The sequence below is a fragment of the Emiliania huxleyi genome (assembly GCF_000372725.1).
Source record: "Emiliania huxleyi CCMP1516 unplaced genomic scaffold EMIHUscaffold_440, whole genome shotgun sequence".
NCBI classification, from domain to species: domain Eukaryota; phylum Haptophyta; order Isochrysidales; family Noelaerhabdaceae; genus Emiliania; species Emiliania huxleyi.
In genome coordinates, this window is record NW_005198684.1 from 12,434 (window position 1) to 32,554 (window position 20,121).

At 65.3% G+C, this 20,121-nt stretch overlaps 8 protein-coding genes across 8 annotated transcripts; 3 read left to right on the top strand and 5 right to left on the bottom strand.

Annotated features, from left to right (window-relative positions):
- Positions 1-1,509: 1,509 nt before the first annotated feature.
- EMIHUDRAFT_244969 (hypothetical protein) lies at positions 1,510-4,069 on the bottom strand (the record flags this gene model as incomplete). Its single annotated transcript, XM_005768923.1, has 9 exons — positions 1,510-1,596; positions 1,674-1,814; positions 1,932-2,168; positions 2,307-2,618; positions 2,781-3,044; positions 3,115-3,187; positions 3,280-3,344; positions 3,564-3,681; positions 3,759-4,069. 9 exons carry the CDS (start codon positions 4,067-4,069, stop codon positions 1,510-1,512), a joined length of 1,608 nt encoding a protein of 535 aa, XP_005768980.1.
- A 1,393-nt stretch (positions 4,070-5,462) lies between these two features.
- Positions 5,463-6,565, bottom strand: EMIHUDRAFT_244971 (hypothetical protein; the record flags this gene model as incomplete). The annotated part of the gene is made up of 2 exons (XM_005768924.1): positions 5,463-5,954; positions 6,029-6,565. The coding sequence occupies 2 exons, from the start codon at positions 6,563-6,565 to the stop codon at positions 5,463-5,465; spliced, it is 1,029 nt and encodes a 342-aa protein (XP_005768981.1).
- Positions 6,566-7,058: 493 nt separating this feature from the next.
- EMIHUDRAFT_244972 (hypothetical protein) lies at positions 7,059-10,005 on the top strand (the record flags this gene model as incomplete). Its single annotated transcript, XM_005768925.1, has 2 exons — positions 7,059-9,236; positions 9,328-10,005. 2 exons carry the CDS (start codon positions 7,059-7,061, stop codon positions 10,003-10,005), a joined length of 2,856 nt encoding a protein of 951 aa, XP_005768982.1.
- A 727-nt stretch (positions 10,006-10,732) lies between these two features.
- On the bottom strand, positions 10,733-11,617 carry EMIHUDRAFT_244973 (hypothetical protein; the record flags this gene model as incomplete). The annotated part of the gene is made up of 1 exon (XM_005768926.1): positions 10,733-11,617. One exon carries the CDS (start codon positions 11,615-11,617, stop codon positions 10,733-10,735), a length of 885 nt encoding a protein of 294 aa, XP_005768983.1.
- Positions 11,618-12,056: 439 nt separating this feature from the next.
- EMIHUDRAFT_244974 (hypothetical protein) lies at positions 12,057-13,617 on the top strand (the record flags this gene model as incomplete). The annotated part of the gene is made up of 4 exons (XM_005768927.1): positions 12,057-12,236; positions 12,591-12,946; positions 13,055-13,123; positions 13,578-13,617. The coding sequence occupies 4 exons, from the start codon at positions 12,057-12,059 to the stop codon at positions 13,615-13,617; spliced, it is 645 nt and encodes a 214-aa protein (XP_005768984.1).
- EMIHUDRAFT_459143 (hypothetical protein) lies at positions 13,594-17,216 on the bottom strand (the record flags this gene model as incomplete). Its single annotated transcript, XM_005768928.1, has 10 exons — positions 13,594-14,018; positions 14,132-14,187; positions 14,826-14,959; positions 15,278-15,401; positions 15,660-15,723; positions 15,886-16,042; positions 16,135-16,222; positions 16,430-16,499; positions 16,722-16,976; positions 17,077-17,216. The coding sequence occupies 10 exons, from the start codon at positions 17,214-17,216 to the stop codon at positions 13,886-13,888; spliced, it is 1,221 nt and encodes a 406-aa protein (XP_005768985.1). The 3' UTR covers positions 13,594-13,885.
- A 320-nt stretch (positions 17,217-17,536) lies between these two features.
- Positions 17,537-18,505, bottom strand: EMIHUDRAFT_459144 (hypothetical protein). The gene is made up of 4 exons (XM_005768929.1): positions 18,308-18,505; positions 18,167-18,234; positions 18,029-18,088; positions 17,537-17,941 (listed from the first exon to the last, which is right to left on the bottom strand). Exons 1-4 carry the CDS (start codon positions 18,339-18,341, stop codon positions 17,756-17,758), a joined length of 348 nt encoding a protein of 115 aa, XP_005768986.1. The 5' UTR covers positions 18,342-18,505; the 3' UTR covers positions 17,537-17,755.
- A 242-nt stretch (positions 18,506-18,747) lies between these two features.
- Positions 18,748-19,509, top strand: EMIHUDRAFT_445399 (hypothetical protein). The gene has a single exon (XM_005768930.1). It carries the CDS (start codon positions 18,862-18,864, stop codon positions 19,468-19,470), a length of 609 nt encoding a protein of 202 aa, XP_005768987.1. The 5' UTR covers positions 18,748-18,861; the 3' UTR covers positions 19,471-19,509.
- The last annotated feature ends 612 nt before the right edge of the window (positions 19,510-20,121 follow it).

Consider the following 20,121-nt stretch of genomic DNA (forward strand, 5'->3'; position numbering starts at 1 on the left):
GCTGCCTTGCCGGAACTCGACGGGGGAGTGGAAATCCTCTCCTCCCGCCTTGAGGAATCTGGGGTCCTCAACGTTCCAGGCGACGTTTTCACCTACATGCATGGTCAGACGAAGATACTGACAGCGCCGACACCCCTGTTGAATGGACCGGCTATCGAGTCGAGTAGCGCCTCGTTTTGGTCAATGGAGTTCCTCAGCTTTCTGAGCTTCCGCCCAACCGGCCAACTGACCAGCCTCGAGCCCTATGTGGTGTCGCCGTGCGTGCATCAGTTGCTGACGGCGCGTGTGACGATCGGCGTGGGCGCTAGCTGTGGCGTCGAGGATGAGCTGGGGCTTGCGAGCGATGCGAAACTCATGCTTCAAGCGCTCTTTGCTGCCACTCCAATGGTGGCATCCGAGGTCGGGTCGGTGACTCTTGGACCAGAGAGAGCGACATACCTGTACTAATAGTGAAGCTATATGCCCACTCTCTTCTGACTTCTCTGCCCCAGATAATTTGTGCGGATCTCCCATTTAAATAGACAGGTCTCACTCGCTAGTTTAGATAGCCACGAAGAAAAGCGAGAGCCAGAAGCTTAAAAGAGTGGTGGTGAGGCACACGTGTCTCCGTCCCGCGCCTTCGCGTTCCACCCAGAGCCCAGACAAAGAAAAAACTAAAAAGTCCGAAACAACAAAAGTGAAAGAAGGAATCTTTAAGTCTTAAAGAAGGCCCAGATCGCAGATAATAAATAAATAAAAACGGACACCTCTCTACTGTGAGATGGGTAAAAAGGAACAGGTCCCCGCCCGTGCGATCTTTGTGCAGGGTTCTTTGTGGGTGTGGTCGGCGACTAGCCGGGGCCTCATCCTCCCGATGGGGGACTAGCACTAGCCGTCTTCCACATTGTCCCTCGGGTCCCTGCTGCTCCTAATCTTTTCGTACATACCCCTGCTGATCTCCGCAACGTCCTGCTCCCTCCCTCGTCTCGCCCTGCGCGTCTGCTCCGCCTCACCGTCGTCTGCCCGGCGTGTCGCAGATGCGCCGCCCAAACCGATTTTTTTGTCTTCGTGTCGGTGAAAGCCCCCATATCTGCGCGGCCCCCCCTCCCTTCAGAGTTTTATCCGACGAGAGTTATTATAGTGTACATACAAAACCATCGTCGCGTACTACACGGCTCTCTATACGGCTTTACACGTGCGTAGCGGTGAGTCGCGGACGGGAGAGAGAGGGGCAAACGAAAGTTACGTGCATACCACCCAACGCTATGCCAGCCCGTTATTCGGAGTCAGTTAAAGTGAATAACCGGCCAGCGCGGCCTACTGCGCAAGCGCGCCGCTCCGGCACACCGCCTCCACTCTGGACGGTGGGACCGCAGCGTCCGAGGTCCGACTGGATGGCTCGAGACGGCCCCCACAACCACACGCCCCACGGACGGCTTCATCGCGTCATAGTCGGGCGCACCCGCGCGCCTCGCGCGCGTGACCCTCCCCCCCCCCCCCCCCCACCCCCCGAAAAACCACCACGCCGTCTTAGAGCGGGCGCACGAGGCGCGGGAAGGGGCCCGCAAAGTCGTCACGCCGCTGCCTGAGCGTGTCCTTCTCGAGGAGGGAGTAATCCTGAAATGGGGAGGGGGGGGGGTGTACCACGCGCCGGTGTTCAAGGTGCACGCTGACGGCCCGGTTTGCACGGGCACCTTGCCGTGGCGGCGGTAGTGGCGCGGTGCGTTTGCAAAGGAGCCCAGGTCCCAGTGCACGTCGAGATCGGTGGCCCACGGCGTGTCTTGCGTCGCGGCGATCGAGCGGAAGGACTCGTACGGGAAGAAGTAGAAGCCGCACTGGTCGGCGTCGTTCTCTCGCTTCTCCCCCTGCGGGCGGCGGTGGCGGCGGTGGCGATGGCGGCGGGGGCAGGGTTGTGGCGGTGACTACAGCGGCGGGTTTGGCGGCGCCTCGACAGGCGAGAAGAGCAGAGTGAGGTCCTCGTACCACATGGGCGGGAGGCAGAGGTCGGCGCCGTCGCGCGCGGCGATGAAACACGAGACGGATAGTCCGCCGCCAAACTTGGTCACATTCTTGAAGAAGTACTCGTCGCCGTCGTCACAGATCTTTTCTTTGCCCTCGCCCGCGAAGCCAAAGCCGTTGTTGCACTCGAGGCGGAGGACCTTGTGCATCGCCTTGGCCGAGATCCTGACCTAAAGGCATGCCAATCGCGCGAAGTTGCGCTTGACATGGGCTGGCTATGGTTGCGGGTCGAGCCGAGGTGGCCGGTAGAGCCGTGTGGGGCCAGAGGTGTGGCGCAGCGCAGCCGGAGCGTAGGGCGGGCGGCGGACCTTCTCCGAGGAGCACTCGTGGAGCGAGCCGCACGGGTACCACGAGTCGGGGAGGTGGACGTTGGGGCAGACCTTGCGCTCCGCAATCGGCGAGTGGCGCTGCATGAGGTAGTCGATCGTGTGCGAGCCCGCGCCAACGCCGTCCTTCCACGAGTTCTTGACAATCAGGCCGCCCACCATGCCAGTTGGCGAGACGTAGTTGTCGTTATAGCCGACGAGCAGCACCGCGTGGCCGCCCTCCTGGCTGTAGTCGGAGTCCGGCGTGCGGCCGCCGTAGAACTCGCCATGCATCGACGACCCCGTGCGCGACATCTGGAGGGGGCGGGGGGCCGTGAGACCGGGAGGGAAGGAGGCGGACCAGCCGTGACGCACGAGAGGCAGTCCGAGCGCCGCGAGGCAGGGAAGCAAGGCCGCGCAGGGAGTGAGGCGGCAAGGGCGCGAGGCGCTGGGATGGGGACGACAGCCGGCCTGCACGCAGCACTCGACGTTTTCGAAGTTGGGCTCGAGCGGGCACGGCACACATTGCGCCTTGTCCGGGTCGCAGCGCCCGAGCAGCGGGTGCATCTCGCCGGTGCAGGGGAGGCGATAAGCGCGGTTGAAGAAGGCGAACGAGAAGCCCATCGCGCGTCCGTGCTTCACGAGAGCCTCCTTCATCTCCGACAGCTCGTAGTAGGTGTGGAGCGACGCGACACGCAGCGAGAGGGGTGATGCCTCGAGCAGCTTCTCGTCAGCGCACACCTGAAACGTGCAGGGCGAGAGGGGTCACTGCGCGATCGGTAAGTTGGGCACGCCTGTAGGCGGTGCACACCGTGTCGTTGATCGAGTGCTTCGGGTTGTACGGGCAGACCGACCAGGGAAGCGCCACAGTGTCAGAAATGTACCTGCGAGGGGCGCGGGCTAATGTCGCCCAACACGGGCTGGTCGCCGCTACTCCTCCTCTGGGCCGCCGCGCCGCTGCATGTAGTACAGCCACTCCGGCTCGCCGCCCTCGGTCGAATTGCCCGTGTACGCACTGTCCCCGTCGCCAGTCTTGCAGACCTCGGGCAGCTTCCTGGAGGGTGGTGGAGGCGGGGGCAGGGGTGGAGGCGGCGAGGGTGCAGGTGGAGATCCGGTGGTGACGGAGGCGGCAGGCTCGGCAGAGAGGGACTGGGCGGTGGCGGCCTCGGCCGATGTGAGGCGGGCACTGGCAGGCAGGGCGGCCAGCGTCGTGGTCGGGTTGGGCGGGGGAGGGCTCGGTCCGTGCCTGCAGGCGCGCACGATGGCCGCCCCGATACCCTGCTCGGAGAGTCTCAGGTACTCGTCGGGATCGAACCAGCCATTATCGACGGCGAACTTGCGGTACGAGTGCTCGAGCACCCCGGCAATCGAGAAGACCCTGCAGAGGCGCGGCGTCAGTGCGGCACGCCAATGCGCGCGTTGGCGGGAATGCGCGCGTTGGGGCCGTGCTCTCACCAGCAGGAGCCCCTCTGCTTTTGGTTCTGCATCGGGGTGATGAGGGGGAGCGCGAACTTGCTCGGCGGCGCCGCCTCGCCGCTAGGCCGATACATGTAGCGGAACTCCTCCTCCCAGTCGCGACCGTGCCGGCCGCGGTCCTCGGAGTAGAGCGCCGACGGCTTGGCCGGCGCGAGTGTGGCAACTGCGGAGCTGGTATAGATGGAGCAGGCGATCGAGACGGCGCAGGAGACAAAGGCGACCAGTGACAGCGCATTGAGGCTACGCCTCCCGCCGTCGAGGCTGAGGTAGTCGGTGCGAAGACTCGCCATGTTCCCCGACCTTGTGGCTCGGCGTTCCCGAGTCACGCGCTTGTGCTTGCTCCCGAAACTCGCACGTTCGGCGTGGTTTGAGCAGCGATCTCCGACCGGCGAGAGGTAGTCGCAATCACAAGTCTTGTTGAGGGCGGTACAGAAGGATAGAAGGGGTGGGGGAGGGTGTCAGCTCCTCAAGGAAGATTCGTCCTCTTCTGTCCCGCGTCCACCCATACCGCGTTGGTGTCCAGTCCGAGCCAGACTGTTCTTCACCTACCTTCCTACACCTCTAGGAAGATCTACGTGTATGAGCCGATCCTTCAGACCGTGATTCAGAGAAGCTGTCTGAATCGCGTCTCCCGATGTTTCACTTTCACGTTTTTCAACGAGAGCACGCGCGGCGATCAGTTAGTTCTCCACACACACGAACGAGGTGGTGGGGCAAGGGGGAGCGGGGCGACCCTCGCGTCTCCACGTCTAACGACAGGAGCCCCACGGCATTCCAAAGTGCAAGGCCCAGTGCGCGTGGGTGTGAGCGGTGTGTGTGTGTGTGTGTGTGTGTGTGTGATCTGTGATCTGTGAGGGTCCGCCCGCAGGCGCATTTTGTATACCGAGGCGGTGCCCGGTGCCGAGCGCAGGCAGAGCCCACAGGTCGGACCTTAGGACAGCATTGTAGATCCCTGGGCGAGGGTGATGGCGTCCCCGTCGGGAGGGGCTGTCTGGGGGGGTGCCCCCCCACCGTCACCTCACCAGCGTCCCGGTGAGTACGGCGATCAGAGCTCCCGCCCGGTCGTCGCGCTAAACGCACCGTAACCCGCCGAGGCGGGCCGGATCCACGCGTTGCCAGACTACCCCGTTGGAGGTAGGCCGCTCGTCTAGCCAATCAGCCTTAAGCGAGCGGCCTGGCCGTTGGAATGGCCGGGTGGAGAGAGGGGCGGAGTCGGCTCGGAAGCGCGACTGCTAGCAGCCACGGGGACTGCCCGCCCACTCTGTCTCGTCGTGTGTGTGTGTGTGTGTGTGTGTGTGTGTGTGTGTGTGTGTGTGTGTGTGTGTGTGTGTGTGTGTGTGTGTGTCACGTCACTGCATCGTGGTCCTCTGTATCCAGTTTTTGGGCATGGCCGCGCATGCGGCATGGGGATTGGGGATTGAGGGTATCGAACCAACGCCACCACACAGCTGTAACCGGTGCGGTAAGGTTCGTCAACCCCCGCTAAAATTGTAAAAAACAGAACTTCTCGTTCTAGCTCCTACGTGCGTGTACATGGTACGGAATCGGCGTTTGCAGCGTGAACAAATCACGCCACGCATGCAGCACAAGCACGTGCATCGTGCATGCTCTCTCTCTCTCTCATGTCTCAAGATCAACACCTTAGCAGTCGTGCCGGCCACAACAGGGGCAACATATGCGGAATCAGCGACGGAGGAAGAAGCCGAACATGGACTGCTGGACCTCGTACCTCGAGAAGCCACCCTCGGCCGCGAAGAAGCGCTGCGTCTCGCGGCTGCAGTAGCCCGTCTCGCGCCGCCTCTCCTCGACGAACTCCGCTAGGACGGGGAGCTGCGAGAGCGACGCGTGGAGCTGCCCCTCCCGCAGCGTGGCCGGGCCGTCGAGCAGCCTCTCTATCGAGGCGGCGACGCCCTCGCAGTGCCGCGCCAGCCCCACCGCGCTCCCGTACGCCTCGCGGCACGTGAGTGTGTCGCCGCAGACGGTCCAGCCGTGATAGATGCAGTTCTCCTCGCCGGCGGTCGTGGCGACAATCTCCTTGCAGATGGCGCGCGCGGCGTCGGCGTCGGCGAGGGAGAAGGAGGTGTGCAGACTGACCAGCTGGAGCGGCAGCGGCATGCCGCCGCTCTCCTTCTCGAGCCGGCTCAGCCCGCAGTCGACCTCAAACAGCCTCGCACCCTGGCGGGGGTGAGGCGAGGTGAGGCGAGTGGGAAAGAGGTGCAGCAATGCTTCAGAGGGGAGGGCGGTCCCACCTGCAGGGCGGGCGCGTCCTCGCACTTGCGCAGCTCGGCGGCGGGGCCGTGCAGTTCGATGCCGTCGAGGGAGGCGGGCCCCTGCAGCAGCGCGGACCGCTGCGGCTCCACGTTCGACAGGTGCGCGAGCAGCGAATCTGACGGGAATGCGGGTGCTGTGGAAGCGTGCAGCGGCGTGAAGTGGGTGGCGGAGGCGTGCGGCAGTGGGAGTCGGCCGCCTGCGTCGGGAAAGGCGTCGCGACAGAAGAGCTTGTCCCCTGGCTCTTCCGCAAAATCGCCAACGACGGTGCTGTCGCGCCTCGAGCGGGTCGTGCTGTAGCCGCAGAAGGTGAGGCCCCTCTCCGCCTTGGTCTCCGCGACGTACTCGTCCATGATTCGCTGCGTGGCCGGCCAGTCATGGATTGTGTACGTCGGCTGCAGGGTGAGGAGCGTGTAGTCGTACGGCGCCGCGCCAGCCATCAACGTCGCAGCTGCGCGAGGTGTGGCCATCATAGAGGATGATGCATGCGACGTTGCCGTGGGACGCAGCAGCGACATTGAGAGAGTGCACAGCACCGACAGGGCGCACATTAACCTGTGAAGCGTGAACAGCGCCACGAAGAACAGCGTTCCTCGAACGATATTGGTGTCGAAACACCGCTCTGACAGCGCTCACTGCCGCAACCAACGCGATGGCGCAGCAAAAGGAATTTGCTGAAACCATCCCTCCCTTGGGTTGCAGGACGAGGCAGAAGAGAACGACGCGACATATCTGTTTTCTTTCTTTCTTTTTTGGGTTCTCTTTCTTTCTTTCTTTCTTTCGGAGCTCGAGTCTCTGGGGTACGCCAAAGAGACAGAAAGAGAGAATCTGTCAAAAAGTTTTTCCGAAGAGGTTGTGTTGCGTGTCCGCGACTGCCGTTGATCGAAGGTCGATTTTTGTTTCTCGTGCTGATGACAGTACTCACACCATCAAGGACGCACGACTCGACAATGTCCAGAGCGAGGACCAGCGATGAAGACCGCCACCACCACCTCGCCTCCCACGCCGAGCATGATGGAGGCGCTGTCGGCCAAGCTGCGCCAGCCAACGCTCGTGCGAACCGTGACGACCACGGTCGTCGGCGCGGCCATCTTCTCGCTCTGCATGTGTGACCCCTTCGGTCTACCCACGCGTGGCACTCTGGGCTCGCTCGCGTGGGTGTTCACCTACTCCACCCTCAAGCCCAATATCGGGCCGAGCGAGTACGGCAAGTTGATCGACGGCTCCATCAAGTTCCTCCTGCTGCTGTGCTTGTGCAGCGTCTTGGCGATGGCAATGGTTGCCAGCAGCCGCGGCCACCCGGAGGCGCTGATGGCGTGGACATCGGTGCTGGCCGTCTTCTACTGCGCAATCGCCTCGTGGGATTCCTCCTGGTTCGGCGCCGGCGTCGTGTGTGCGCTCATGACGTACCTCTTTGCCTTCATTCCCTACTCGCAGGCGCCGCCGTGGTCCGAAAAATACCCGACTAGAGAGCTGCAATTCCACGTGCAGTGGGTCGTCCTCACGGGGAGCATCACGTCGGTCCTAACCTCGGCGACACTCGGCATCGCGGTCGCGTGTGGTGTTCACGGCCTCGTACTGCCAGACTTTGGATGCGTCAAGTGGCGGCGAGGTACCGCTGCCGTGCTGAGCAGCACTGCCAAGCTGCTCGACGACGTTGCCGCCCGTGCCATCATTACCTCGGCCAGGCGGGTGGACGTCGACAGTCCTGCCCGACTGGCCCAGAGCATGGGTACGATTCGCGGCCAGCTGGCCGCCCTCAGCCCCGCCCTCGGTGCAGCACGGCTCGAGTGGCGCTTCTTCTCACCGCGACGGGGGCAGCTGGCGTCTCAGCTCCAGGTGGCCGTGCAGGTGGCGGTCGGCCACGCGCTCGAGAATGCGACGGCCGCAGCGCAGGCGGGCCACACGATGTCAAAGCACTTGGGCGCGGACGAGCCGCTGCAAGCCGCTTGCCAGCGAACGCTGCAAGAGAGCCGAAACGCCATCACCGACCTGGCGACGGCGCTCGGCACGGGCGGCGCCAAAGGCACTCAGCCTGCCGAACCGTTGCCGCCTCCCTTCCCCGTTGGGGAGAGCCTCAGCGAGAGCCTCGACGAAGCGCTCGGCGCGGCGCTGCGTCGAGTGGCCCATAAGTCGGACGACGCCATCGAGCAGCTCGTGACTGCGCATCAAGCGGCCGCCTTCCACGTGACGCTGCGAAGCCTCCGGGCCGCCACCACGCGCCTCTCCGCAGCGGGAAAGGCATTCGTGGGTGAGCCGGAAGTCTCCATCTTTTCACCGGCTGGGTGGGCCGCGCTTCGAGCGGAGTGGGCCGCCACCTGCCCAGTGCCGCGTCGCCCACGGGCTGCGTCGGATCTGCTCGTCGCGTCGCCTCTTGCGCCGGTGTCGCGGCACCGGCACCTGCTTCGGAGCTTCATGGCCTTCCTGTCGTCCGAGAGAGCGACGACGGCGTGGAAAGTGGCGCTCGCCCTCGTGCTCACGAGCATGTGGGGCTTCTTCGAGTGGGCCAACCCCGTCTATGTCAAAATGGGCGGCGTCTCCGCCATCGCCTCCGTCGTGACGCTCAGCGTGAGCCCACAAGTGGGCGCGCTCGGGTGGAAGGCCGTGGCCAAGGTTGCGGGGAACCTCGTCGCCGTCGCGTTCGCCTTTGTCTGGTACGGCCTCTTCGTCTCCACGGGGACGGCCGCCGCTCAGGACAGCGGCGGAGACATCGGCTCCGGCGCGCCGACTGACACCGGCTTGCGCGATGCAGAGGAGTTCCTGAGCGACCCTCTGCTGCTGGGAGGGATGGTGCTCTTCCAGGGGCTGCTGCAGGCCGCTTGCTGCCTCTTCGTGGCCGCCTACCCGAGCATGTCGTACGCGGCGTACATCACGGTCATCATGTGGGTAACGGCGACCAACAAGAAGCTCACCCCGAGCGGCCAGAATGGTGCGCAGCTCGTTAGCTTCGCCGTGTACGCCAGGACAGTGAGCATCGAGCTGCTTGGAGCAGCGACGGGGCTCTGTATGGCCTTCCTCACGTGCAGCCTGATCAACCCGACGTGGGGGTACGCCTCGGTCTCGAACGCCCTCGCGGAGGTCGCCGCGACCTGCCAAGCCGCCCTGGTCCACGCCAACGAGTTGCGCCGCGGGGGCGCGACGCAGAAGGACTCCGCGGCGGCGATCGCACGCGCGAGGCTCCTCGTGCAGGTGCTCGTCTCCCCGTAGCGTTTCTCGGCTGAACTTCGGGCACAGGCCGACAATGGTTCATAACTCGGCTAACCTCCCTTTCCTCGAACAGGAGCTAGCCATGCGGCGGGCGCAGCTCCTCGCGCGGCGCGGCGAGCTGATGGTCTTTCTGTGGGCCTCGGGCAAGGAGGTCAATCTGGAGCCGCAGGCCCACTACTCGCCGGCCAAGGCGATGCAGCTTTACGCCCACCTCTTCCGCGCGTACGACTACGTGCAACTCCTCATGAGCGGCCTGGCAGCACAGCTGGCGGCGTCGCCGCCGACGCCACCCACGCAGCCGGGTCCGCTCGAGAAGGAGGGCGTCCCTGTCCTCTCGGATAGAGTCAAAGAGTCGACGGCGGGCGGCGGTGCGGAGGGGAACGGCGACGCCGCCGCCGCCGAAATCGTGTCGCTGCACCGCGAGCACCTGATCCGGCTTCGTTTCGTGGAGAGCGCCCTGCGGCAGCGAGTGCCACTCCTCAAGCCCTTTGCCGGCGACGAGCTGCACGCGCGCAGGAGCGGTAGCCTGCGCACCATCCGGAGCGCGCTCGCCTCGCGGCTGCGTCAGGCCGCGAGGTACGACGACAAGGCGTTTGCGACGCGTCAGCTAGTGGATACCTTTGCGACGGTGGCGCACCTCTGGCACGGCGAGCAGCTGCACGAGGCGATCCGCCGATGTGAGGCCGTCACCATGGAGCTCTATGGCCCCCACGCTGCGGCGGCGGGCTTCAACGAGGTGTCCCGTGTCTGAGCCAAGGAGGCGGCATCATGCGAGTAGTGCGTAGACCGTATCCGTGGCTGTGCACGTGCTGAGACGTGAGAGTGGCAGCGTGCGTCCGTGTGCGCGCGTAACTCCCCCTCTCCCTCTTCTCCCAGTAAGCACTCGCCTGCTTTTTTTCGCTCCAGTCCTGCTCAGTAGACCGGAGGGCTACGAAGCCTTCACACTCCAAGGGGCTGCCCAGTAAGCTAAAAGTACAAACACCGACCCGTGAGGTGTTTTGCGTGTGTACGTTCTACTTCTCTCTCTAGTACTACTGGTACTAACTACTACGTACTACTAGTGTGGCCACACAGACCCAGAGTGCAGAGAGAGGTGCGCAGCGTGCAGCTGCAGGTGCGCGACGTCCGACGTCCGACGTGCGTCGCGTGGTGCGAGGACCGCGAGGACCGACACCAAGGACCCGAGGAGCGAGCGAGGTTGCAGAGGTGTGTGGTCGTGTCTCGTGAACGTGATATGTCATAGCCCTTTACCCCCCCCCCCCCATCCGCGAGCCCACCCGTAGCTGTGGCTTTTGTGCTGTTTCACAAATCAGAATGGAGCATGCCAAGAGGCTGGGTTGACAGAGAGGTCACATCTCATGACCGCGGCAGTGCCAAAGAGTCAGAGTGGCGCTACACTCGAGTTCCGATCATAACCGACGGGCTGTTGGACGCTAGTGCACAGAGAGTCGGCCGCCGAGCGCGGAACGGCCGCTCCCTCAACGCGCGAGCTTGAGCCGCAGCGAGTCGCGCCCGACTTCGAAGCCCATGCCAGCCACCATGAGGCCAACCACGGACGCGGCGAGCGAGTCGATGCGCGCCCAGCCGACGGCGGTGCCGACGATGCCCGCGACGGCGACCAGCGAGGAGAGCGCGTCCGAGCGGTGGTGGTACGCGTTGGCGAGGATCGAGGGGGAGCGGTGCCGCGTGCCCACCGCGTGCGTGAGCCAAAAGAGCAGCTCCTTTGACGCCACCGACGCGAGCGCGACCGAGAGGGCCGGTATGGCGCCGACGAGGCTCGTGGTGGCGGCAGAGGCGGCGCTCGCGGCAAAGAGCGCCGGCAGTGCGATCGCGGCCATGCCCACGCCGGTGGAGAAGAGCACAGCCGCGATGCCCAGCGTGAAGGCGTGCTCAAAGCTGGGGACCTGAACCGCAACCCAGCAGAGGGCATCCGAGACGAGGTCGGAGAAGGAGTGGACGCCGTCGGCTACGAGGCTGGCGCTGCCCGCGACGCCGCCCACGCTCAGCTTGAGGGCGGAGAGCAGGATGTTTATGCCCGCCCCGAAGACAGTGATGCCCTGAGGCGACATCACGCTGAGGCGGTGGGCCGGCGAGAGGAGCCGCGAAGCCCTGGCCGACATGGCCTGCGCCGGCCAGGGAGGCGTCGCCGGAGAGGAGGAGGTCGGCCAGGACGTGATGACGGACGAAGGCGACGGGTTTCGAAGGGGAGACTCGCAGCGGTGGGCGTGCGCAATGCGGAGGTCGGTCGTTGTGTACAGATCCTGCTCCGGGATGAGGTGGGCCCGGGCGCGCGTGCTGAGTTCGGCGGGAGCGCGAGGAGCCATGGCGAGCGAGAGCGGAGAGAGAACGAGCAGGTTGAGCATCAAGGAGTTTGGCGGCGGCGCTACGATGACGGTGTCGCTGACCGACCTCACCCCACGGCAGCCACACTCGCTGGGCACCCCGGGGTGCTTGGTTTTCTTTTTTCAGACTTTCTCTCTCTCTCTCCTCTCTCTCTCTCTCTCTCTCTCTCTCTCTCTCTCTCTCTCTCTCTCTCTCTCTCTCTCCTCTCTCTCTCTTGCTTTGGTTTTTGTCGAGCCTAGTACCCTGTATGCTGTATCTCGACTTCTCGTGGGACGTGGGTCGTAGACAAAAAAGCAAAGAGAGCGGTAAGGAGTGAGACGAGAGAAGCCCGTTGTGCCGAAGCTCCAAGAGTGCGAGTGCTGCAAAAATAAAAAAGCAGGCGGTTGGGGTGCCGCAGGGGTGTCACGCCGCTGACAGGCACAGCTTGCCCATCCTCCGCTGCTCACGCTGCTGCTTGCGATGCGCAGCCTCGCGCTCCAGCCGCGCCCGCTCCTCTCGCCCAGTTCCATCGGATGCCGCGCCCTTGCGCCGACCGCCTACCAGAGCGCCCTCTCCGACGCCGTCCTGTGGGCCGCCGACCCGATCGTTGGCGACGTCGTCGGCCCCGTCTGCTCCGCGCTCACGTGCCGGCTCACCCTCGTCGCGACTCTGCTCCCCATGCTGATCGCAGCCTTTGCGACGCGCTCGCGCGCCGCCCTCCCTCAAATCTGGCGGCTCGCGCGACGGCACGGCGCGGCCACCGCGCCCGCCGGGCGCAGCGCCCGCGTGCTGTACGTCGATGCGCTGGTGTACGCCTCCCGCGCCGCCTACCACGCGCGTATGGCGTACAACATGTGGTGCTGGTCGGAGCTGCTCGTCCTCTTTCTCCAAAACACCGCCTGCTTCCTGCTCTGCCGCACGCGCCGGCTGCGATCTCTCACGATCCTCAGCCTCGCCGGCCCCGAGCCTGGCGCGGGCGCGGGCGCTCGGCCGGCGCGCAAGGCGCTGGGCGAGGGCGCACTGCTTGCCGCCGCGGCGGCGGCTCTGCTGTGGCTGCCGTTTGGCGCCGTGCCCGCCCGTTTGCTGCCGCTGCTGTGCTGGTGGACGGTGCCGCTGTCGGTGGTCTCGTACTACGGGCAGGTGGCCGACACGCGGCGCACAGGCCAGTACGACGCCACCCTCGCAGAGGTTCGGCTCCGACTAATTGGCTCGCTGGTCCGGGTCGGCACGACGCTCCGCTTCCTCGCGGGTGACCGCGCCGTGCTGGCGAACCACTTCGTCGGCCTCCTCGGCTGCTCGCTCATCCTCCTCGCGCAGCGCGAGTGGCGCAAGACGGGTGCCCTCGGCCGCGTCGAGCTGCGCAAGGCGCTGTACGCACAGCTCTTCCCGCAGTCTCCGCAACAGCCGCCGCCGCCGCCCGCACGCTTCCCGCAGTCGCCGCCGGTGCCGTCGTCCGCGTACGGCGCCCCGCTGGCGAGGTCGCACGACAACTGGCGAGACTACCGCTCGCTGGGCGGCTTCGAGGGGCGGTGGAGCTTGCGATGGAGGTATGTGCGGGACGGGGGCGGCGGCGCGGCCGCGGGCGGCACCGGCACCGGCGGGAGGCCTCCCAAAGATATCCCTTGCGATCGCGACCCGACGGAGTGGGGTATATGACACGAGTGACGTATTGTTCTTATTTGTTTGCACTTCCTATGTGCGACCTGCGACGATCTGTGACCACTGATGCAGCAGTTCCGGCGCGATTTTCGTTAGCGTGTGGTATATAGCGTCTCGACTGTCGTGTGTCGACTCACGCGTGTCGGCTCTTTTGCGGTGGTGCGCCGGCGACACACGCTCCTCCGACGAGAGACGCGTGGATCGAGGTCCGACGGTGCAGGTGACCAGGTCCGAGAGCTCCGCGGGATATGCCGGGGACGGGGGAGCGCGCAGCCGCAGGGCGCAGCGAAGAGTTTTCTACCATTTTCTACATTCTAGATCTAGTTTTAGTAGTTTCTCAAGCGTCAAGGCCATGTATAAGATGTCCGCATATAGCATATAAAAAGGAACACACAAGTCACAACACCCGAACCGCAACTTTGCTTGTTCACGATCTTCGATCTCGCTCCTCCCAGCTCCCACTTTCTGCCGCACTCTCCCTCCAAGTCCAACCCTCGGCAGCCGTCCCATTCTGAATAGTGCATGGCCTTGCGATGGCAACTATGTCGCACCGGCCATGCTCAGTTTTCAGTCTGAGGCTCAGAGGCGCTGGCACACTCCGGCGAGGCTCACTCCCCTCTCCTCTCTACCCCTTGGCAGCGCGACGCACCTCACGTGCGCGAGAGGCGCACCAGCTCGAACGCGGCAACCTTTTGCATGGATAGCGCCGAGCCCGAATAGGGCAGGTGCACGAGCAGCTTGCGGTGGTGCGCCGACGCGAGCGAAGGCTCGATCGCCCTTGGCGCCTGTGTGATCGGGGCGGAGCGACAAGCAACTCAAGGCCGAAGGCGGTAGGGGGGGGAGGGGCGCCTCCGATCAACTCGTGCCATCTCGTGCCATCTCGGCTGGTGCGCCACGCCTTTAGGATCGGTGGGGTCGCGGTGCACGCGGCCCACTCGAGGCCGACGTTGTCCTGCTCAAGGAGGGAGGTGTGAAGAGGCGCCGTCGATGAGTAAGCGCCCTCAGGCTGGCGGATGGGAGTGGAAGAGGCGGCAGGGGCGGGAATCGGCGGCGGTGGCAAAGGCGAAAGCGGTGGCGAGGGCGAAAGCGGCGGCGGCGGCGGCGGTGGCGAGGGGAGCGGTGGCGGGATGGGGCGGTGGCGGGCGGGCGGTGGCAGGCTGGGAGGCAGGTGCTGCAGGTCCTGGCAGAGGCTGACGAACGCCTCGGTTCCGAGCGAGATGAGGTTGCCTAGTCTCGGACGATCTCGAGTGATCTCGGTGTGGTCTCGGGCGATCTCGACACGGGTGCGAGGTGGAGGAGGCTGCCCCTCCCGCTGGACGGGAGCGCGAAGACGGACGAGAGAGAGAGCGACGTCGAGTCGGCGTGCGCGAAGAGAGCGAACTGCGAGGGGCGCGGGCGGGTGAGAGAGGCGGGGGAGGCGGGGGAAGGAGAGGCGGCAGGGAAGGAGAGGCGGTAAGTGAGAGCGACGTGAGGGGAGGGGCAGAGGTGAGGAGAGAGGCAGAAGTGGGTGCCCTTGTCGGGCGGCGGGTCGCTCTCGGCGACTCTCGGCGACTCTCGGCGAGTCTCTTCCTTGTCAGGCGGCGGGTCCACGTCGACGAAGCGTCCGTTCTCGGTGGACTGGAGTGCGTAGAGGGGGAGCCGGTCTGCCTTGCGGAGGAGCAGGCTCTTCGCCGCCGCCCACGACGCCTCGTGCCGGACCGGCCGCTTCTTGGGCACGCCCTTGCCTACAGGCCGCGCCGGGAGTTGTCGGGGGGGGGGGCTGTCGTCGACGTGTCCCGCCTCGCGGGCGCTCTCTCTCGCCCGGCAACAGCGGCGTCTTCAGCCGCGCCGTCGCGTGCTTGACGGGCTTGCCGGGCGCCTTTGGCTTCTTGGCGCTCGCGTTGAGGAGCTGCGCCGAGCAGAGGAGGGGGGGGGGGGGGGGGGGGGGGATCCCACGCCACCCCTTTTGGGGGGGGGGCGGGGGCACAAAGAACCCATCTTTGCAGACGATGGAGAAGATTCATGGGGGAGAGGTGGCTTTGAGGAGGGCGGCCGCGGGAGACTCTCCACCTTGCTCCTCGCGGTGGCGGCGGGGCCGTTGCTCTGCAGGCGGCGGCCGAGGAGCTTGGAGAGCGTGTTCTGGACCTCGGTGCATTGGATGTAGCGGTGCGCGAAGCTGCCGCCCGCCTGCGGTCGCGAGCGTGAGAGGTGCCTCGGAGGTGCCTTTGAGGTGCCTCGGAGGTGCCTCAGCGTGAGAGGTGCCTCGGAGGTGCCTCGGAGGTGCCTCGGAGGTGTGTTAGAGGTGTGTTAAGAGGTGTGTTAGAGGTGTGTTAGAGGTGTGTTAGAGGTGTGTTAGAGGTGTGTTAGAGGTGTGTTAGAGGTGTGTTAGAGGAGGGGGTCGGAGGCGCCGCCCGCCGTCATGGTCGTCGGGCACGCCTCGGTGACGTAGCACCACGGAGTCTGGCCCTCGAGCTCCCACCCCTTGCAGTACGACCCGAAGCCGTGCTTGCTCGACCAGCCAGAGCAAGGGCACTGCTCCGGCGTCCCCCACCCCCCCTTGGACTCGACTATCTTGACCGGCGGAGGGCTCGGCGGCGGCGGCGGAGCGGGCGGCGGCGGCGGCGGCGAGGGCGGCGGAGGCGGCTGGGCGAGCTGGATGCAATCCTTGTACTTTGCGCCTTCCGGCCCGGTGGCGTCCGGGCAGTCGTTGTTCGTGTAGCACCAAGGCGTCTGCCCCACGAACTCCCAGCCACGGCAGAAGCCTCCGAAGCCTGGTTTTTCAGAGCGAGGCACGCGGAAGAGTGGAGGGTGGGTCTGCAGTGTGAGTGCTACGAAAGGGGGCCGCTGGGGCGTGGATGCGACGGGAACACAGCCGAAGCGGCGTCTCCTCGCCGGCCGGTGTGCAGCACGCAGCATCTACCTCCCCGCGGGCCGTGGACCGACTCGCGGCCAGAGCAGGCGCACCCCGCCGCCGGCTCCCACCCTTCCGGGCCGAGGTAGCCTTCCTCCTGCGAGCAGACCTGCGGGGGGCGGGGAGGGCGGTCGGGACGGGCGCGAGGGGCGGTGTTGGTGACGAGGGGCGGCGGCGGAGTGGGGGGCGGGGAGCAGAGGCGAGGAGGGGCAGGGATAGGGCAGGGAGGGGCGGTCGTGTGTGAAGAGAGGAGGATGCGCGTGGCGGCGGCTGAGCTGAACCAGAATACCAAGAGCATACGGACCTGCAGGTGGCGGCTGCTGTGCCGCTTGGAGCGGAGGCCCTGCTTGCACGACGTCCCGTTGACGTAGCACCTGCACGGGGTCGGAGCTTGCAGCGAGAGCAGGCTGGCAGCGATAGCTGCTGGCAGCTGGAGCAGGCTCACGGCTTGGGAGGCAGGGCGGCACAAGGTCAGAGAGACGTAGGAGAGAGGGAACGGAGAGGAGCGGTGCGCGGAGATGCATCGTGCGGTACCAGGCCGCCCCCTGGTGTGTCGCGCGGGTCAGACCCGTGTGCATGTCGGGGCAGCAGCTTACCACGGCCGGTGGAACTCGCTCTCCCAGTTGTGGCAGTAGCGGCCAAAGCCGTGCTCGTCCGTCTCGCCGGTGCAGTCGCAGCCGAGCTTGCCGTGCTCCTTCAGCGGAGCGACCGGTCGCTTCCTGAAGGTGGCGACCGTCGTCTTTGTCAGCGCGACCAGCCGGAAACGCGCCGCCGGAAGCGAAGACGTCGCAGCCGAAGCACGCAGCTTGCCGTCGGAACCGAGCGCGAGGTACTTTCCCGTGTGGACGCTCCTGTGGCGGTGCGGGCGAGGCGTCTCACGCGTGGGACGGGTGCGCCTTTCCACATCGCAAAGAGGTGGTGTGTCTATTTTCGCATCTCTCGAGTGAGCACCGGATGGCAATTGTATCGCCGTCTTGAATCACCGGGCGGAAAGCCAGAGTGACGCCGGCAATGAAGAGGAGAACGACCGCCGCCAGCGCAGCCCCGCGCTTGGCGTTCGTGACGACGGGAGGCGGTTCATCACCCGCCATGCGAAGTCGAGGTGTCAGGAGTTCTCGGCAAAGAGGTATTTCTCTTTTCGTCCGTAGGAGCAGGTGCTCTTTGTCAGGAGACGGAACACGGAGGAGCTGTATAGGTCACTAGAGACCCACACCATCGCTACATCACCACAGCCACCAAGTCGGATACAAGTCGATGACAATGTGCGCGGCAGGAGAAACCCATAACCCTCGTACGCAGACGGTCTCTCTTTCGCTACGTGTTCGACGTCGTCGAACAACGTTCGACCATGGCACTGTTCACAGCGCGCGCGGACGGCCGTTCTGCGAGTCCCGCTCCGCTGGACTTTTGTAAAGCACGCTTGTGGCAAGTTACAGACGCTAGTATCGACCTCAGGGACCCAAACATGAATTAATAATTAAGGCTCAAAGTATGGTCGAACAACCGTCGAACAAACAGGTCGAACAACGAAAAGAGACTAGTGCGACCGCTAGACGGCGGTCTCCGCCGGCCCCAAGGCTGCCCAGCCCCAGTACCACACCGGCCACGTACACCGTGGCGCTGGAGTCGGTCAGTGAGGCACTAGACGGGCTACGGAACCATGCGCGCGCCGGCCGGACAGGCTGCGCGCAGGGGCCGCGCCGCCTCGATTTCGCACCTCCGCTCCGCGGCCGGCTGAGGGGCTAGCTCGCCCGGCGACAAGCCCAGCCATCGCCCAGCGCCCCGTATCGACGGGGGGCACGCAAAAAAACCGCACCTACGACTAGGGTGAGCACGTGAGGGCGTCGGTGTGGGCCGCGGGCGGGCTGCCAGGAGGGCGCGGGTGGGAGCATGGGAGATGCACCACCGCTCGACGAAGACGCGCCCGACGAAGCCCTGCTAGCGGAGGATGGTCGATCCTCACCTACTAGCGTCGGGCGTGTGCGAAAAAGAGCGCAAATCGGAGCTCAACTCGCGCGCGGCTGGGAAAGGGGTGTGGCACCCCTCCGAAGGCGCCTCGCGAGGAGCTGCTGCTGCCTCCAAACGCGCTCGGGCAGCACGTCGGCGCGCCTGCGGGGTGGGTAGAGGTGAAACTATGCTTGCTGACACGCGCATCCCGCACCACCCCCACGTCCGCGCGCACCATGCCGCCATCCCACCTCACAGCCAAGCGCCATCGCCGTCGGACGCGGCGACGCCGAGCGGTGGCCTCGCAGACGACGAGCGCGATGAGGCCGCCGCGCCGCCGGGGTGGCCGGCGCGTGCCAGCCGCTGGCCCGTCCAGCGTGGCGGGACCGGCTCGCCCATCCTGGCCCGCGCGCTTGCCGACGCGAGAAGATCGCGCGGGAGGGCAAAATGTGGCAAAAATGGCGCTGTTTGCAAACCTTCACGGCGACTTCACGTCGGAACGAGTCGGATCGATGACTCGCCGCCTGCACCAGCGTGTGCGCCTTGCAATTCTATACAGAATCGATACTTGGTACGTCTTCTCAATCGCTCGTGGAGAGGATCTACGGCCATTCTCCACTTGTGTTCGACGATGTCGAACAATGTTCGACATCGTCGAACACGATCGAGTAACCGGTCGCCTCGACGCCGCTCGTCGCGGCACCATCGTGCCCGGCCTGGGCGAAGCGTCGTCGCGGGTTCCCGCCGCAGTTCGACGGCAAGCCGTGCGAGCCTGCCGAGGAGGAGGACATGTGGCTGTGCAGAGCCGACGGCCGCGCGCGCAGCACCGCCGACCTGAAGCGCCTGGCGACCGCCGCTCGGGTGCGAGCGAAACGAGCAGGAGATGCAGCCGCCGCGAACACGCGCGATCGGCAGGCGCGCGACCAGCGCCGCCGGCAGCGTGAGCAGCACGACCGGCGCGCAGCGCCGGCGGTCGCCAAGACCGTGCGCCCACAACGCGGCCAGTGCGGCTGCCCGGCGCACGCGGTGTGCGGCATGTGCGTCGACCAGGGCAAGCTCGCCGCGGCCGAGCAGGCGGCCATCGACCTGGAGACGCGCTTCCACGCCTCGACGAACGTCGTCATGGACCTGGAGCGGCCCGAGGACGAGACGGCGGCGCTGCTGCAGCGCTGCGTGCACGTCTCCGACGAGACGAAGCGGCGGCTGCTGGGCGAGTGGAGCGACGAGCGCATGGCGCACGCGCTGCCGCTGCACGCATGCGCCTCGTGCGGCGTGCGCGACCCGTCGCTGATGTACACGCGGGTTGACGTGTCGGCGCTGCCGCGTACTGTGTCTAGGACGACGGTGCAAGCATGTCCGAGGGTGAGTAGAAGTGTGTGGAGGTTTGGTAGGCTGTAGCGTCGTCGCGCGTAAGAAGAGTGGTGAAATTTAGAAAAGGAGTTGCGGTGTTGATCGCCGCGGGAGCCCTCTTATTACAAACTTTCGCACGCTCAGCACCTGGACGAGGTCACATGGACCACCAAGAACTGGCACGGGCTGCAGATGCAGCGCTTGTCTGTCGTCCTCCACACCGCCGTGGCGAGGGGGTCTCTCGCTTGGGGGATTGAGCACTTGCACACAGGGATACTGCCCGCCCCCATAGATTCGACCCATGTTGTTGTTGACGGTGCCGTGCACCACGTCGCGTCCTGCAACGTTGCAATGCTTGCACAGGTAGACAACACAACCCACAGGTGACTTGGACCACTAAGAATTGGCTGGGGCTGCAGAAGCAGCGCATCTCAGTCGTTCTTCACACGGCCATCGCAGAGCAGATTGTGAATGAGCTTGCCTGTGGCGGGGGTGGGCGGGTGCACGGACGGAGCTAAGTGCCTCGCCGCCCTCGCAGGAGTCGCTTAGGCGGCTCCCGTGGTGTACCTGTGTATCGTATTAGGCTAGTGCCATTTCACAGTGGCACAGATCGCGTTACAAAACCTTGATTGGTATTTTATAAACCTTGATTGACCATTTGCGGTGTGGCGCGGTGTGCTGCCGTCCACTCGACGGGAT

Bases quoted from the DNA above. Each gene is read 5' to 3' on its own strand.
- EMIHUDRAFT_459144 (XM_005768929.1), bottom strand. From the start codon at position 18,341: ATGGCGCTTGGCTGTGAGGTGGGATGGCGGCATG. The intron at 18,089-18,166 runs GTGCCACACCCC...CGACGCTAGTAG, and splicing joins CGCGAGGCGCCTTCGGAGGG to GTGAGGATCGACCATCCTCC. The intron at 17,942-18,028 runs GTGCATCTCCCA...CCCTAGTCGTAG, and splicing joins CGCGTCTTCGTCGAGCGGTG to GTGCGGTTTTTTTGCGTGCC.
- EMIHUDRAFT_445399 (XM_005768930.1), top strand. From the start codon at position 18,862: ATGTGGCTGTGCAGAGCCGACGGCCGCGCGCGCAGCACCGCCGACCTG.